Below are 12,868 nucleotides of genomic sequence, written 5' to 3'. Positions count from 1 at the left end.
AGCTGACACTTCCCCAAATATAACATAAAACAATACTCTTTTGTTGTATTTGTAAACTTAACAATAATGAAGGAGCAGAAAACTAGTAATAGTTATTTTATACAATTTTGGGAAGGGAGGGTGGACACCATCCAACTCTAGCACCTAAGTTAGAGAGCCTGGGAAAATGACTCCTCTCTTCATGGCAAAGGGCTACTAAAAAGGTGTTTCATAATAAAGACACAAATTGCATACTCTGGGATAGTCTCTTTTTTTTCTCACTCTTTGGTTTACTCAGGGAGACTGCACTATTAATATGAACAGGTATGAGCTTGATGCCTAAAAGTACACTCTGAATAACCTCCTTGAGACTGAAGTGCTATTCACAAGGTTGCAGTATACTCAAGTTAAAAGAATTAACAAGTCATGAAAGGAATGCAAAGCTTGCTTAAGCAATGTATTTTCCTCAGCATTTATCTGTCAGATTTGATGTGGAAACCCGGCACGTGTTTGTTGGTGATCATTCTGGGCAAGTGACCATACTCAAACTAGAGCAAGAGTCCTGCAGTCTTGTTACGACATTTAAGGGACACACAGGTAAGGCCTCAGGAGGAGACTCAATTTGGTTCTTCATCTGTACTCAGCATCATGGTGGTTTGACTCTCCTGTGAAACACTAGGATGGCTTGTGTCAGTGCATACCATGGGAAGACAGAAGTTGTTGTTAAATTTCAAGTTGGTTATTATGGGACAGTGACGAACTTGTATTTGACATTTCATGATTCCTAGTATGTACAGGACCAAACTCTAGGGGTCTTATTTCCCTCATTACTATGGTAATGCAGTATCCAATAGTTGCACTTTTTATAGATCATCAGGTTTTTATTATCAAAAAAATTATTATTAGTTATTAACTCTAAGCCCAATTGGAGAGGCTATATACGCATATAGACTAAAGATGACCACAATTTGAAAGTATTTATAATGTAAATAAATAGCAGCTGAATAAAAAACAACAAAGAAAGGAGGGGGTGTAGCTACACCCGTTCAGTCACTGTAGATTGTTCCATATGTATGACACTGATGTTAATCTGAAGGATCTTATGGGAAGATCTTCTATCATATACTTGATGTGAGAGAAACACTAAGAATAAAAGACATCTAAAAGCTGATGTCCTATTTGGACATAGACCTTAAACTGTCTCTACAGCTCAGGGAAATTTATTCTTGATTGGTAGAAACGAGAGCGATCAGACTTCTGATCAGAAAACTTCTATGGCAGAAAACGCCACAATCAGTAGCTGCTAATTAAAGCAGAGTGAGAGTAGAACAAGTTGTGGTAACTCTGAGGGGGAAAGGGTGTTCCTCAAGGAAAGACCCATAGTGGTGGTTTCTTTCGCCCAAGTGGAATAGGCACATCTTGGAGGCACTAACTGCTTATTTCACTGCTGGGACTTGTGCCCTATCGCACTAAAACCAGCGTCTTTGGATGTGATCCTGCCATCTAACAGAAGAAATGGAGGTCATTCCTCAGCATTTTCTCTCTATATCCCTCCTCTCTGATGGAATGCTAATAGGTCAATCACAAGGTAGCACAAGGTAGTCCAATCCTTGTGCTAGGGTACTGTGAAGATGCTCATAATATTCCACATTTGCTTCTCTTTTGGAATAAAATCTATCTCCTGGAATGATAGAGCTGAGAAGCTGTGTAGTCACACTGTGACTGTGCTTCTGCCATGCTTTACTGCTCAATGGATTCATCCACGTGAGTGGCAGTGGAGCCCTCTGCCTGCAGAAAAGCAGGATGGGGCTTCAATCGGTTTTCTAGGCTGTTAGTTTTCAACTGGCAAGCACAGTGACTGCGTGGCCTTTGCCACACCTGCATTTTAATCACTCTCTCCATATTCTTTGCTATATCTCTATATACATGTAGCTACATTCCTGTCTTCCACTTTCTGCAATGAAATGACGGTTGTGTGCACCTTCTATTTCAGGTGGTGTCACTGCTCTCTGTTGGGACCCTATACAGCGAGTTTTGTTCTCGGGCAGTTCTGATCATTCCATTATAATGTGGGACATTGGAGGAAGAAAAGGAACAGCCATCGAGCTGCAAGGACATAAGTACGTTCCCTTCTTCCTGCCTTCATGGGAGAAAAGCTAAAGGCAGAAGCCACATCTGGAAACAAACAGCCCAAAGGTTACAATCTTCACATGCCTCAAGGTTGTATGTGTGACTCACTGTGGTCCATATACAACTGCAATAAGTTGCTTATAGTAAGTTTTTCAGTGTTGGGCCCACGACTATAGACTGGTTTGAGAGTCTGCAAAGGGTGGCGAAGGAAAGCACAACATTTTTAGTCCTGAATGTGTTATGCCAGAGCCTGCACCTTTGTTGGAAATAGGAGGGTCCTCAAAGGAGAACAGCTGCAGGGAAATTCTTGCTTTTTAGGTGTCAAGGTCTTTGCTTCCCCTAGAGGGAGCATCAGGCTCGGACAATTAGTCCCTTTTTCCTTCACGCTAACTTTTTTCATGCCACTTTACCTGCAGCCTGAATTCTAAGTAATACACTTTATCTATAGGAGCCTTCACCGTCTCCTCAATGCAAAGAGGCTTCATCTTTGCACCTACAGACCTCACATCTGCAGCATAGTAGATGTCTTTGAAGAAGAGTAAGCCTGTGCTGGGTGTTGAGCAGAGATCAGAATGGCTCTAGCTGCAAAGATCTCCTAACCTTTTAACACTGGCAGTGCAGCAAGTTTGTTTCATTGTATTGGGAATGCATACACTTGGGACTTGTGTGCCAGGCTCAGATCTGGAGAGGCAAAATCCCATGGTGGTTTTGGTCTAACAGTTTCTTACATATTCATACGTTTCTTTTGAGTGATGCTGCACTCTGGATGCCACTGGGATTTCAGAGCATTGCAGAGCTCTTGTTGAAATTCCCAGATCACCCTCATACCCTACCAGTGGTGCTTGTTAATGGACTGCTGCTAGATTTATTGCTTTGGAAATTAGTTATCCTAATACAAAGTTAGCCTCTGGATCTTAATCATAGAATCATGGTTTGGTTGGAAGGGACCTTTGCAGAGGGATTGGACTAGATGACCTTTAATGAGCAGGGACATCTTCAACTAGATCTGTGGCATGGCTGTTGGCTGGCGCTGTACAGCATGGAAACCTGGTCCTAAGGACAACAGGGACCTCTTGGTGCCACCGGCGTCAGCAGGTGGACACTGTGAAGGCAGGCAGTGTTGTACTAAGCTGTCCCGTAAGTGCATTCCTCTGGAGCAGCAGCCGTATGCACAAGCAAATGCGTTAGCATTGAAGTCCTTTGAGTAGATGAGACCAGTGATGGTAGCAAAGAAAATCAATAGCTTCAGTCATTCTATGCTCAGTTACTGATTATTCTTAATCTTGGGTTTTTTTCTGTAACAGTGTTGTATGGGCTTTGTTTCCCAGGTTGTAAATAGCTTGAGGTGAGGCCTGGTTTTCTTTCTTTTATGAAGGAATGTACACAGCTTTGGGGGTTTAAATTGCATTATTTCTCCCATGTTGCTTTTACCTTAAAAGAAGAAGCAAAAGCACTTAAATCTTCCACCTTACCTTAGGAACGCTTAGGAACAATTTAGTGATTCCTATATTATTTTTGAAACTCTCTATGCTTGTTAGTGCTAAAAGAAAATCTTCAGTTGTTCCTCAGTGCTTCATTCCTAGATGTTGCAGAGATTTATGAAAACAAAGTTGTTACTGACTTTTTGACAAGACCATACCAAGGCTGTGTTTATGCATCCAGATGTGCCTTCGGAGAGGTCCAGCACTGCAGCTCTGTTCAGGTTTCCCAGTGCAGCTGAGACCTCCCATCTCAGGAGCAGCAAAAGCAGTTATCAGAACAGGTCTTTGCCTTTGTGGATGCTGCCCAGATAAGCAACACTCTGGTTCTGGTCCCAGCTGGATATCAAAGACTGATTTGTGTCTGGTGGATGCCACGTACAGTGAGAGGGGGAGGGAAACATATGGGCAAACAAACAGTTTATACTGCTTTATTGTATATTCTGCACTTATTTGTGTGCAGCCATAGATGGTTGATTCGTAACTGTCTCGTTTCTTTTTCAGTGATAAAGTTCAGTCTCTCTCCTATGCTCACCACACTCGGCAGCTCATCTCCTGTGGTGCAGATGGGGGAATTGTCGTCTGGAACATGGATGTTGAGAGGCAGGAGGTAGATACTTGGTTCTTGTTGATTTGATCTGAAACAGTCTTGGGAAGAAGGGGCCTTTCTGAAATGTGCAACTTTCAACCTGAACAAGATCATTCCAGGCTTTAAAAATGTTTTTGGACATGCTCCAGTTGTTATACAGCAATTATGCCGTGCCTTTGATAATATGGTACAGGGGAAATTGTCTGGCAGAAAATGCTTATTAAGTAGGCTGCTAAATGGCTCTTACCCTTTACATTACTGCTCCGAAAGACATCCTCTAAGGAGGGTATTGTGAGATGTTCCGCTTTGTTTTTCGGGACAACATGAGAAATATTATCAGTTCAGAGGTAAATGGATGGATTGATAATTATTAGGTGGTTTTAAGGAAACAAAACAAGAAAGCTCTTTGTCATGTCTCGAAGCCTGCAACCCCATTTTCTTTTCCTGTTCTTACTAAAAAGACATTTAACTAGGGCTTCAATCTCACCCACTACTGGGTCTTGCTTCCCTCTGGTGTAACCATGTAGAAGCGGAGTAAACGATGACTTTTCCAATCCAGACAGTAAGATTTCACCCACGCGCTCCTAATTGCTTTTGTGCTGCGTGGCCAACGAATGTAAGCGGGTGCAAAAACGCACCCCGGGTCTTCGGCGCTGTGGGAGCAGCCTCCGCTCGGCAATTTCTGAGACCTGACTCAGAGAGGGGGAGCAAGCGCTGTGCTGAGTGAGTCAGGCGTCAGCCCCGCTCGGCAGCGTGGCAAATCCTGGTAGCATGAGTCACGGCAAACCTCTGCCCTGTTCCTGCAGGGGGTAGGAAGGTACGCCGAGTCCCCGCAGTGGGTAGGTCTGCGCAAGGCCTGTGGCAGCATGGGCTTTCACCCGCTTTGCTGGTTCTCAAGGGTTTCGGCCTCCCCTGGTCGTGTGTGTCTCCATGGAGCAAGGAGGAAAGCTAAGTGGAAAATTGGATTTAAAAAAAATACTGAAATAGGCCTAGGCAGGAACTGAGCTCCCTTTTTTATGTGAATTAGCATTCCAGTTGGCTCTCTTTAATTGCTAATCTAATGGCCAATTATGTCATCAGTTCCAAAAGTGAAACGAAAGCAGAGCGGTTTCCTCCTTCCCAACAGATGTTTCCTTTTTGCTGCAACTCGAACATCTAGAAATGAAAACCTTTATTTGCTGTCTTTGAAAGGCTACAGTAAGGGTTAAGGCTGGCTTGTCGCAAAATGGGCGGCGATGCTGTGAGAAGGCTAGTTTAAAAAGTGGAGGAGATATATAATTAGCTAAATGAGGGCTTAGCAGCAGGTGCTAACGCGTGCACTGCTTTCTCTGACTATGGCTATGTGGGTTTGTTCCTGTTATCAGTAGCGCAATAGGGTATTCGTGGTGCTACACCACCTCCAAAACATGAACCCTTGAGATGTTAATACCAAACCTTGGTTCGGGGTTCTAGGCCATTATCTTCTGGATTTTGACTTTGGGATTTTTGCCCTTACTTAATGGGTTTCTCTGTGTGATGTGTGCTCAGTACTCACTTTGATGCTGTCAGATTTTCCCACATCTCTGAGATTGCATTACAGTGAATTAAGCCATTTTAGCCCTTGATTCCTTATTTTAATCTTTAGTTTTAAGAAGCTGGAAAAGGAGAACATCTGAAAGCTGCTAGAAGCTGTGTTTCTATTTGACTACAAAGCAGTTACTTGTCACAAGCAAAATGTCTTCTTCATGTACAGTGTTCAGATGTTTAAGAGATGAAAACTTTTATACATGCAGATGTAAATCCATACGCATTAAACGAAAAGTCCGTTGTGGGTAGAAAAGACAGGGATTTGCCCCAGCAGGATGAACTGCCTTCAAAGTGACTGGCAGAAGAAGCTGAAGCAGGCGGTTGCTTCATTGCTGGGGGTCAAAGCTATCCTGGGAGCTGAGGGTCTCCTTCAGCCTTACCTTATCTCCACCTGACTTTTGTGTTACTTTTAATTCGTAATCTCAGCTGTGTTTCTTGCCATTTTAAATGGCAGCATGTGAGAAGCTGGTGGCTCTGTTAAGCCAACTGCAGTTTGCTAATAGCACTTTGTAAGAAAGTATTAAACATTAAATAATGTTTATTTAATCTCGTGGGGTTGGTGGGAGCATGTTGCAGTGGTGCCAAGGCAGTGCTGGCAGTGCTGGCCCTATCTTGCTGGGCCTGCCCCGCTGTGGGGACAGGATGGACCTGCTTGCCAATGCCGACTTTGGGCTGAGCTCTTGTCCTGGTGGGGCTGAGAAAGGAGCAGAAGTCATCTGCTGGGGAGGAGTGTCACTCTTGCTAGGCCAGGTTAGGACAGACAGACTGACACCCAGCTGGAGAGGGGTCAAGAACCAAGATTCTTCCCGAGTCTCACATGCCAGGGAGGGTTTGCTAAACACTGTGGGGAGATGCACTGTGTATCCCCCAGCAGCTCAATGCAGGACAAGTGTTGGGGGACCCAAATGTAAGGAAGGAGACTGAGTGCCCCCTCCACATGGCTCCTCTGCCACTTCAGGTGTTTCTTGAGCTTATTCAGGATCTGGCAAGACTTGCTTCCCTACAGGGTGTGTGGTCCATGCTACTCTGCACAGCAAAACCTAGCTGCAGGAGAGAGAAATGCCTTTAATATTTTCTTTAAATCTTCTTACCTGCTTCATCCACAGCATGAGTGCAAAGCTACATGCCATGTTAGGAAATGGAAGACATTCCTTCCATCATCTTTGTGTAAAAGCAGGGAAAAGAGCTCGTTTGGGTTTTAGGCTTGTTCGAGTGAATCTCATCTCTCTCACCCCTATGTGTGATTTGTAGTACAGGCACTTCTGACAGCAGGAACACCTCTTACAGTATTAAAAGAAACAAATAATAATAATAATAATAATAATAATAATACCACCAGCATTTCAGATACCTCTCCCTTACCTCCAGATGAGTAGCTTGGCTATGGGAAATACTAATTGCCCCCAGTTTCCACAAGAGGCAATAGCAGATGGTAAATGCTGTCCAGACAGGACAGGACAGAGTATTTTTATATGCTTAATTCCAAACTTGGAGAGGTGGGGGAGGCTTGTTTGTTGCTGGATTATTTTTATCATCTTATAATTGAATTCTACTTCATGATTTGGGTGAGAAGTGTTCATCCCGTGTCCTTCAAGACTCAGAGATGAGCCAAAAAAGACATCCCATGGAACAGTCACAATGGCATCTTGTGAAAATGGGTTTTTTTAAATTAAGTTTAGGTGATCGCATTGCCGCACCCCAATACATCTTTCATGTCCTGTGTTTGGGCTCCATTGGAAGCCTTTCCATTTGTTGTTCACTCTCACTTTGTGTCTGTGTGTGTGTGTGTGTGTGTTGCAGACCCCCGAGTGGCTCGATAGTGACTCCTGTCAAAAATGTGACCAGCCTTTCTTCTGGAACTTCAAGCAAATGTGGGACAGTAAGAAAATAGGCCTCAGGCAGGTTTGTATGGGTCCTTTGGTGTGTTGACATTGTACAATTTGGCTTTTTCTCTCATAATAGCTCATGGTAACCTTTTTTTCCCTAAAGCCTTCAGAACTCACTCTTTGCTCTTCCATGGAGAGCTCGATAATGGGACAGTGGGCTCCCCTCTGAGGGAGAGGCTTGATTTTGTGGTCGGAACACACTTCCTTTTTCTTCTGTTTTTTTTTTTCCTTTTTTTTTTTTTTTCTTCCCCTAGCCAGTCTCAATAGGAAATGCATGTAATAGGCCTTGAGCTGAGTAAATTGGTTTGGGGCCTTCCATGGCTTTAGCCATGTGGGATTTTGCTTATTGTTAGTTGAATGTGTTATAGAAAGAAATTTGCAGCTGATTTTTGGAGATTGTGCTGGAACCACAGTTGTTTTCAATGGGCTTGGGTAAACATCTGTAACTGCTCAGGCTGTGTTGGAAAAGGCTTATTGGTCTGCTTGGAACATACGGCTGTGTTTTCCTGCCCAGCAGGAGAGGGCTGTGGATAGCAGACTCCTGGGAGCGGGGCTTAAAAATGCTGAAAGGGATGTTCTCGTGGAGCTTGGAGAAGTCAGGTGTCTGGGGCAGAGCTGAGCTGCATCTTTCTTCTCTTTATGTAACTCTCATCACCGCAGAGCCTGGCTCTTCTGCAGCCGGTGAGGCAACCCTGTGGTCCTACACAGCCAGTGCATGAGAAAACATGAGGCAGGGAGCATCAAAATGCAGAAGCGCTAGTGCTTCTGGGGCTGAAAATGGCCAAAGGAGTTGACCGAGATGATTAGATGGTAGATGTTTATACTTAGAGAGTGGGATGGGACTCCAGAATGACACTTTGCTAATGTAGCCCTATTCTGTGTCAACCTGGAGAGGTTTTAATGTGTCACATGCTGCTGAGTGGTGGTGTCATCCCCTACGCCCCCAAAGTGTGACTCCCAGGGATAGGGGTAATTACAGCTCCCAGCCCTGTGGCCAATGCCCAGCTGGCTGGGACACATCTCATGGGTGCATAGGGGCCTCCTGGTCCTCTCCTCCCATCTCTAGCTGTGCTAATGAAAAGATGACAGCTTGGATTTTCCTTCTTCCACCTTCTACCCTGTTGAGATCCCCCTGTAACACTGGTTGCACTCAGTGAAGAAGCCCTAACCCACAGCTACGACGACAGATGCCAAGTGGTGGAGGCAGCGATGATTTTACTGGGTGGTGTATGGTGTCACCATGGAGCTTGGGATACAGGTAGAGTCCAGCTAGCCTGGGTAGTGCTTTGTCTGCCGCTTCCCAGTGTCCAGTAAGATTTATATTTTTTTTGTTTCCCTCCCCATATATTCTGAAGTCCTTCCCTGTTATCCTTCATCTTCCCTGGAAGAGTCACTTTCCTGTTTGCTGCAGCCTTGGCTGGGTCTTGCTGTAGTGAGATGGTAGAACTACTGGGACCTGAGCAGTGATCTGGATTTGTGGCTGAAGATGTCTTTCCATGTGTTGTCTCCTACAGCATCACTGCCGGAAGTGTGGAAAAGCCGTGTGCGGCAAATGCAGCTCCAAGCGCTCCTCCATCCCACTGATGGGGTTCGAGTTCGAAGTGAGGGTCTGCGATAGCTGTCACGAGTCCATAACAGATGAAGAGTAAGTGTGGACATTGAGCCAGCTTGCACTGGTGTGGGACAAAACTCCTGCATCTGGGAGGGAGCAGCCTGGAAGGGTGGTCCCTGGGCTCTTTCAGGAAGATAAGCCTCTGAGGTGCCAACAAACCATGAGGGATGGAGAGCCCTCCACCCCTGCGTCTCGTGCAGGAGAGGTCTCAAAGTGGAGTTTACAGAGAGGTTGCTGAATTAATGACTTACAGCAGCATTCAAATACTTATTTCCTCGATAGAGAACAGTGTGGGGAAAATCCTGCAGTCGCAGTCTCTGCTGATTTTTTGATTTCTTTTTTTTCAGGCGGGCACCCACAGCTACTTTCCATGACAGTAAGCACAACATCGTTCACGTACACTTTGATGCCACCAGGGGATGGCTGTTGACCTCGGGGACAGACAAGGTTATTAAGGTAGGAGTGAGGAGATTGCTGTAGCTCCTGTATGTCATTTCCCCTTCCTCTCCCATGTGGTTGCAGGTATGCCCTACCTGATTTCTTCCACCCAGAGACCTCTCACTGGTGGACTTGTGCCCAATAAGGACCAAGGAGGTCTTGGTCTATGAAGTTATTGCTTGAAGGGGCTGGGACAAGCGCTCACTGTAGCTTTTCCTTTGGGAAGACAAATTATATTTTGACCATGGCGAATCTCAGTTTGGCTAGGTAAAGAAATAGCTAAAATAAGGAATAAGTTTATAACAAAGCTTGAATAATTAAAAAAACCCACCCTCACAATGTGTTATGACTATTCTAATAATTCGAGTTAGCAATATAGTGTGGGTTTTTTGGTTTCTCTTAAGGCCAGCTATGAATCTGGCTCATAAGGGTAAAGCATAGTGACATACAGAGTGTCATTTAGTCAGTTTCCACCAGTCTGACATGAGTGCCAGAAAATGAAATCAAACTTCTTCAGAGTTGCTGCATCCACCTCTAACTATGTAGCCTCTCTTAAGCAAAAAACAAGGTGCAAATTATTTAGAGATGACATTATGTACTATGTTTTATTATCTTTTACCATTACTTACTAAGTTATTATATTTTATTATATTAACAGTTGTGGGATATGACACCAGTAGTGTCTTGATGGTACATCAGTGGAACTTGAAAGGTGATATTTACAGAAGAAACAGATTTCCTAACCCTAATTATACTGCAGAAGATAAATAACGCTGGGCGCATCAGGCGGTTGAGAAAGGAACTAATGCGTTTACAACGATTTTACGTCCTCTGCTTGATCAAGGCTGAACATTTGCACGAAGACTCTTTCCACTTATTCTCAAAATATACAAGAAGGTATTTTTTTAACTAATGGTTTGTACGATCTGACTTCGGTTGTCTTGAGTTTGTTGGAAAATCCATGTGTGGTGCAATTTTTAGTTTTTATATCTCACTGTGTCAAGATACTTGCTGCTTTGTACAGAGGGTTCTTGGGTTGTGTCTTACCATGTGAGTTTTTGATATCAACATACTGTATGAGGCAATTGGCTCTCCCCGCAGCGAGTACCTATTGACTTGGGATGTTTCGGCTGACCATGCTCTCTTCAGTGGAGGAACTCCAGGCGTGGCGTCATGTGTTCTCTGGATGCACCACCGAGGAGCTGATGGACTGTTGAAATTCCTAAAAGGGCTCTACCGTCTACTTGTCCTAGCAGACATCATCCGGAGAGCATTTTATTGGTTTGTAGTAGCTAAAATCCAGCTTTCTGCCTCTTTCCTTGCTGCACAAGTCGCAAAACCAGGGGGCCAGGTTGCTTAGCAACTAATTTCTACAAAAACTGAAAGAGTTTTCCAGCTCGGAGCATTACAAGGAGCACACAGACCCGTTTGAGTTTGATGAGGCTGACAGGCTGATTCAAATTAAATTATTGGAAACAGGAACTTTTGGAAGTGTTTGCATGGGGCGGGGGATTGGGGCGGGGGCGCAGATCTAAAACTGGTCTAGGTCTGAAAAGTCTGGTTTACCTCTACCTCTACCTTGCGCAGCAACATTTCAGCATTTATACCTGTCTGTGTTGTTGAAGATGAATTTGATTTTCCTGTTATGCATATGGGTAGTCATATTTATTTTTTCAAATGCTAATGGTTTTTATTAATTTCCTCTATAGACCAGAAACTGATAGTGCTGAATGATGCCCATTGTCCTGTTGTCATATTTTATGGTTTCTTTTAAAAATAAAAAGTATTTCAAAACCTGGATTGACCAAAATGACCTTTTTAGAAGGATGTTGTCAAGATCAATAAACAGAAAAGCCCTTTTTTCCAAAGGGATCTTCTCTGAAGGGTCAACTCTGTTCCTTTAATCCATTTTGCTTTTTGCACACTATTGCTGATGTGATTCGAAGGAGCTGGTGTAGAGAATAGTACTGCAGACCAGACCTTGGGCTTTTCTGGATCTCTTATTTAGGGACGCCTCGTGGTCTGGAGCTGCTGTGACACAGCACATCAGTGGTGCTCATTCTTGCTTCATTTTGGACTTTACTTTTCCCCTCTACAGTGGGGAGGCAATGATGTTTGCCACTATAGAGCACATGGCTACCTAGAGAAGCTTTGTGGTTTTGCTTGAGTGATAACACCAAACGACAGTAAAGCTTCTCCTTCATTTGCATGGCAGTAATTCACTTTTGAGGAAACAAAAAGGTTAACATAATCCATGGCATTAATTCTAGCCCAGTGAGCTTCCACAGTGAAGGGTGAGTGGACTTTCACATGTGTGTTGCAGGACTGCTACATATTTTTAGGGAAAATTCTCTTTTCAAACATCCTGTAAACTGTGCTTAAGCATTTTGCAGTCATGTTCTCTGAAATGATGCCACCTTGGCTTTCCTGGTCATGCAGCCTGTTGTTGGTTCCCCTCATAGGCAGCATATTTTAAAGCATATTTTCAAACATAATTCACACAGCACTAAAAAGATTCTTTTTCCAGCTTGAATGTTAATTGTTTTCTAAGTCCTCCCACTTTCTCTCCTGGAAGCTAACTGCTTGTTTCCTCTTGGAAGCCTTTTCATTACACCTTGTGCATGTTTTATGATGACTGAAGCGTTCTTGGCTGTCGAAGCTCTGCAAGATGAGCAAGTCGCCTGCCAATATTTCATTCCAGCTGGAGAAGATGTATGAAACTTTGCTGGTCTACGCTGTTCCACATTACCTTGGGCTCAGGGGCTTTTGGCCAAAGACCAAAGACCACTGCTTCGCTATGCAGAGGGCATCTCACGGTGGCAGAAATATGGGAGAACCCAAATGAACTTAAATCACTGTTCAGCACTCTGTTCCTGAGGAGACATAGAGGTTGCAACAAGCCCAGGACTCCAGCGTGAATTGTGCTTACATTGATGGAGCAGTGGAGTCAGCAAGTTGAGGATCTGCCCCATGGTCAACGCCTAGTCCTTCTGAATGTATAACGTTCAAACAAAGGTGAGGAATTTACTCCAAAGGAGACTAAATTTGGGACCGAGGTGTGTTTGGACTGCTCTGCAGTAAACTCTTGGCCACCCCTCCTTCTCTTCCAAGCAGTTGTGGGTTCATTGTTGCATATGGGTGGATGTTGGGTATACAAATCCATTTTGCAGAATTTCCCTTGCTGTTCTTT

At 44.1% G+C, this 12,868-nt stretch overlaps 1 protein-coding gene across 1 annotated transcript in view; it reads left to right on the top strand.

Moving 5' to 3' along the window:
- The window catches only part of WDFY2 (WD repeat and FYVE domain containing 2), a 32,467-nt gene extending 20,996 nt beyond the window's left edge, over positions 1-11,471 (top strand). The window contains exons 5-11 of the mRNA XM_009882365.1: positions 464-576; positions 1,973-2,099; positions 4,092-4,197; positions 7,543-7,644; positions 9,143-9,273; positions 9,588-9,696; positions 10,337-11,471. Coding sequence (XP_009880667.1) covers positions 464-576; positions 1,973-2,099; positions 4,092-4,197; positions 7,543-7,644; positions 9,143-9,273; positions 9,588-9,696; positions 10,337-10,366 — 718 coding nt within the window. The 3' untranslated portion in view covers positions 10,367-11,471. The remainder of the gene's footprint in view (positions 1-463; positions 577-1,972; positions 2,100-4,091; positions 4,198-7,542; positions 7,645-9,142; positions 9,274-9,587; positions 9,697-10,336) is intronic.
- The last annotated feature ends 1,397 nt before the right edge of the window (positions 11,472-12,868 follow it).

Source organism: Charadrius vociferus, unplaced genomic scaffold (assembly GCF_000708025.1).
Source record: "Charadrius vociferus isolate BGI_N301 unplaced genomic scaffold, ASM70802v2 scaffold263, whole genome shotgun sequence".
NCBI lineage: Eukaryota > Metazoa > Chordata > Aves > Charadriiformes > Charadriidae > Charadrius > Charadrius vociferus.
This window is presented reverse-complemented; position numbering and strand designations above follow the sequence as displayed.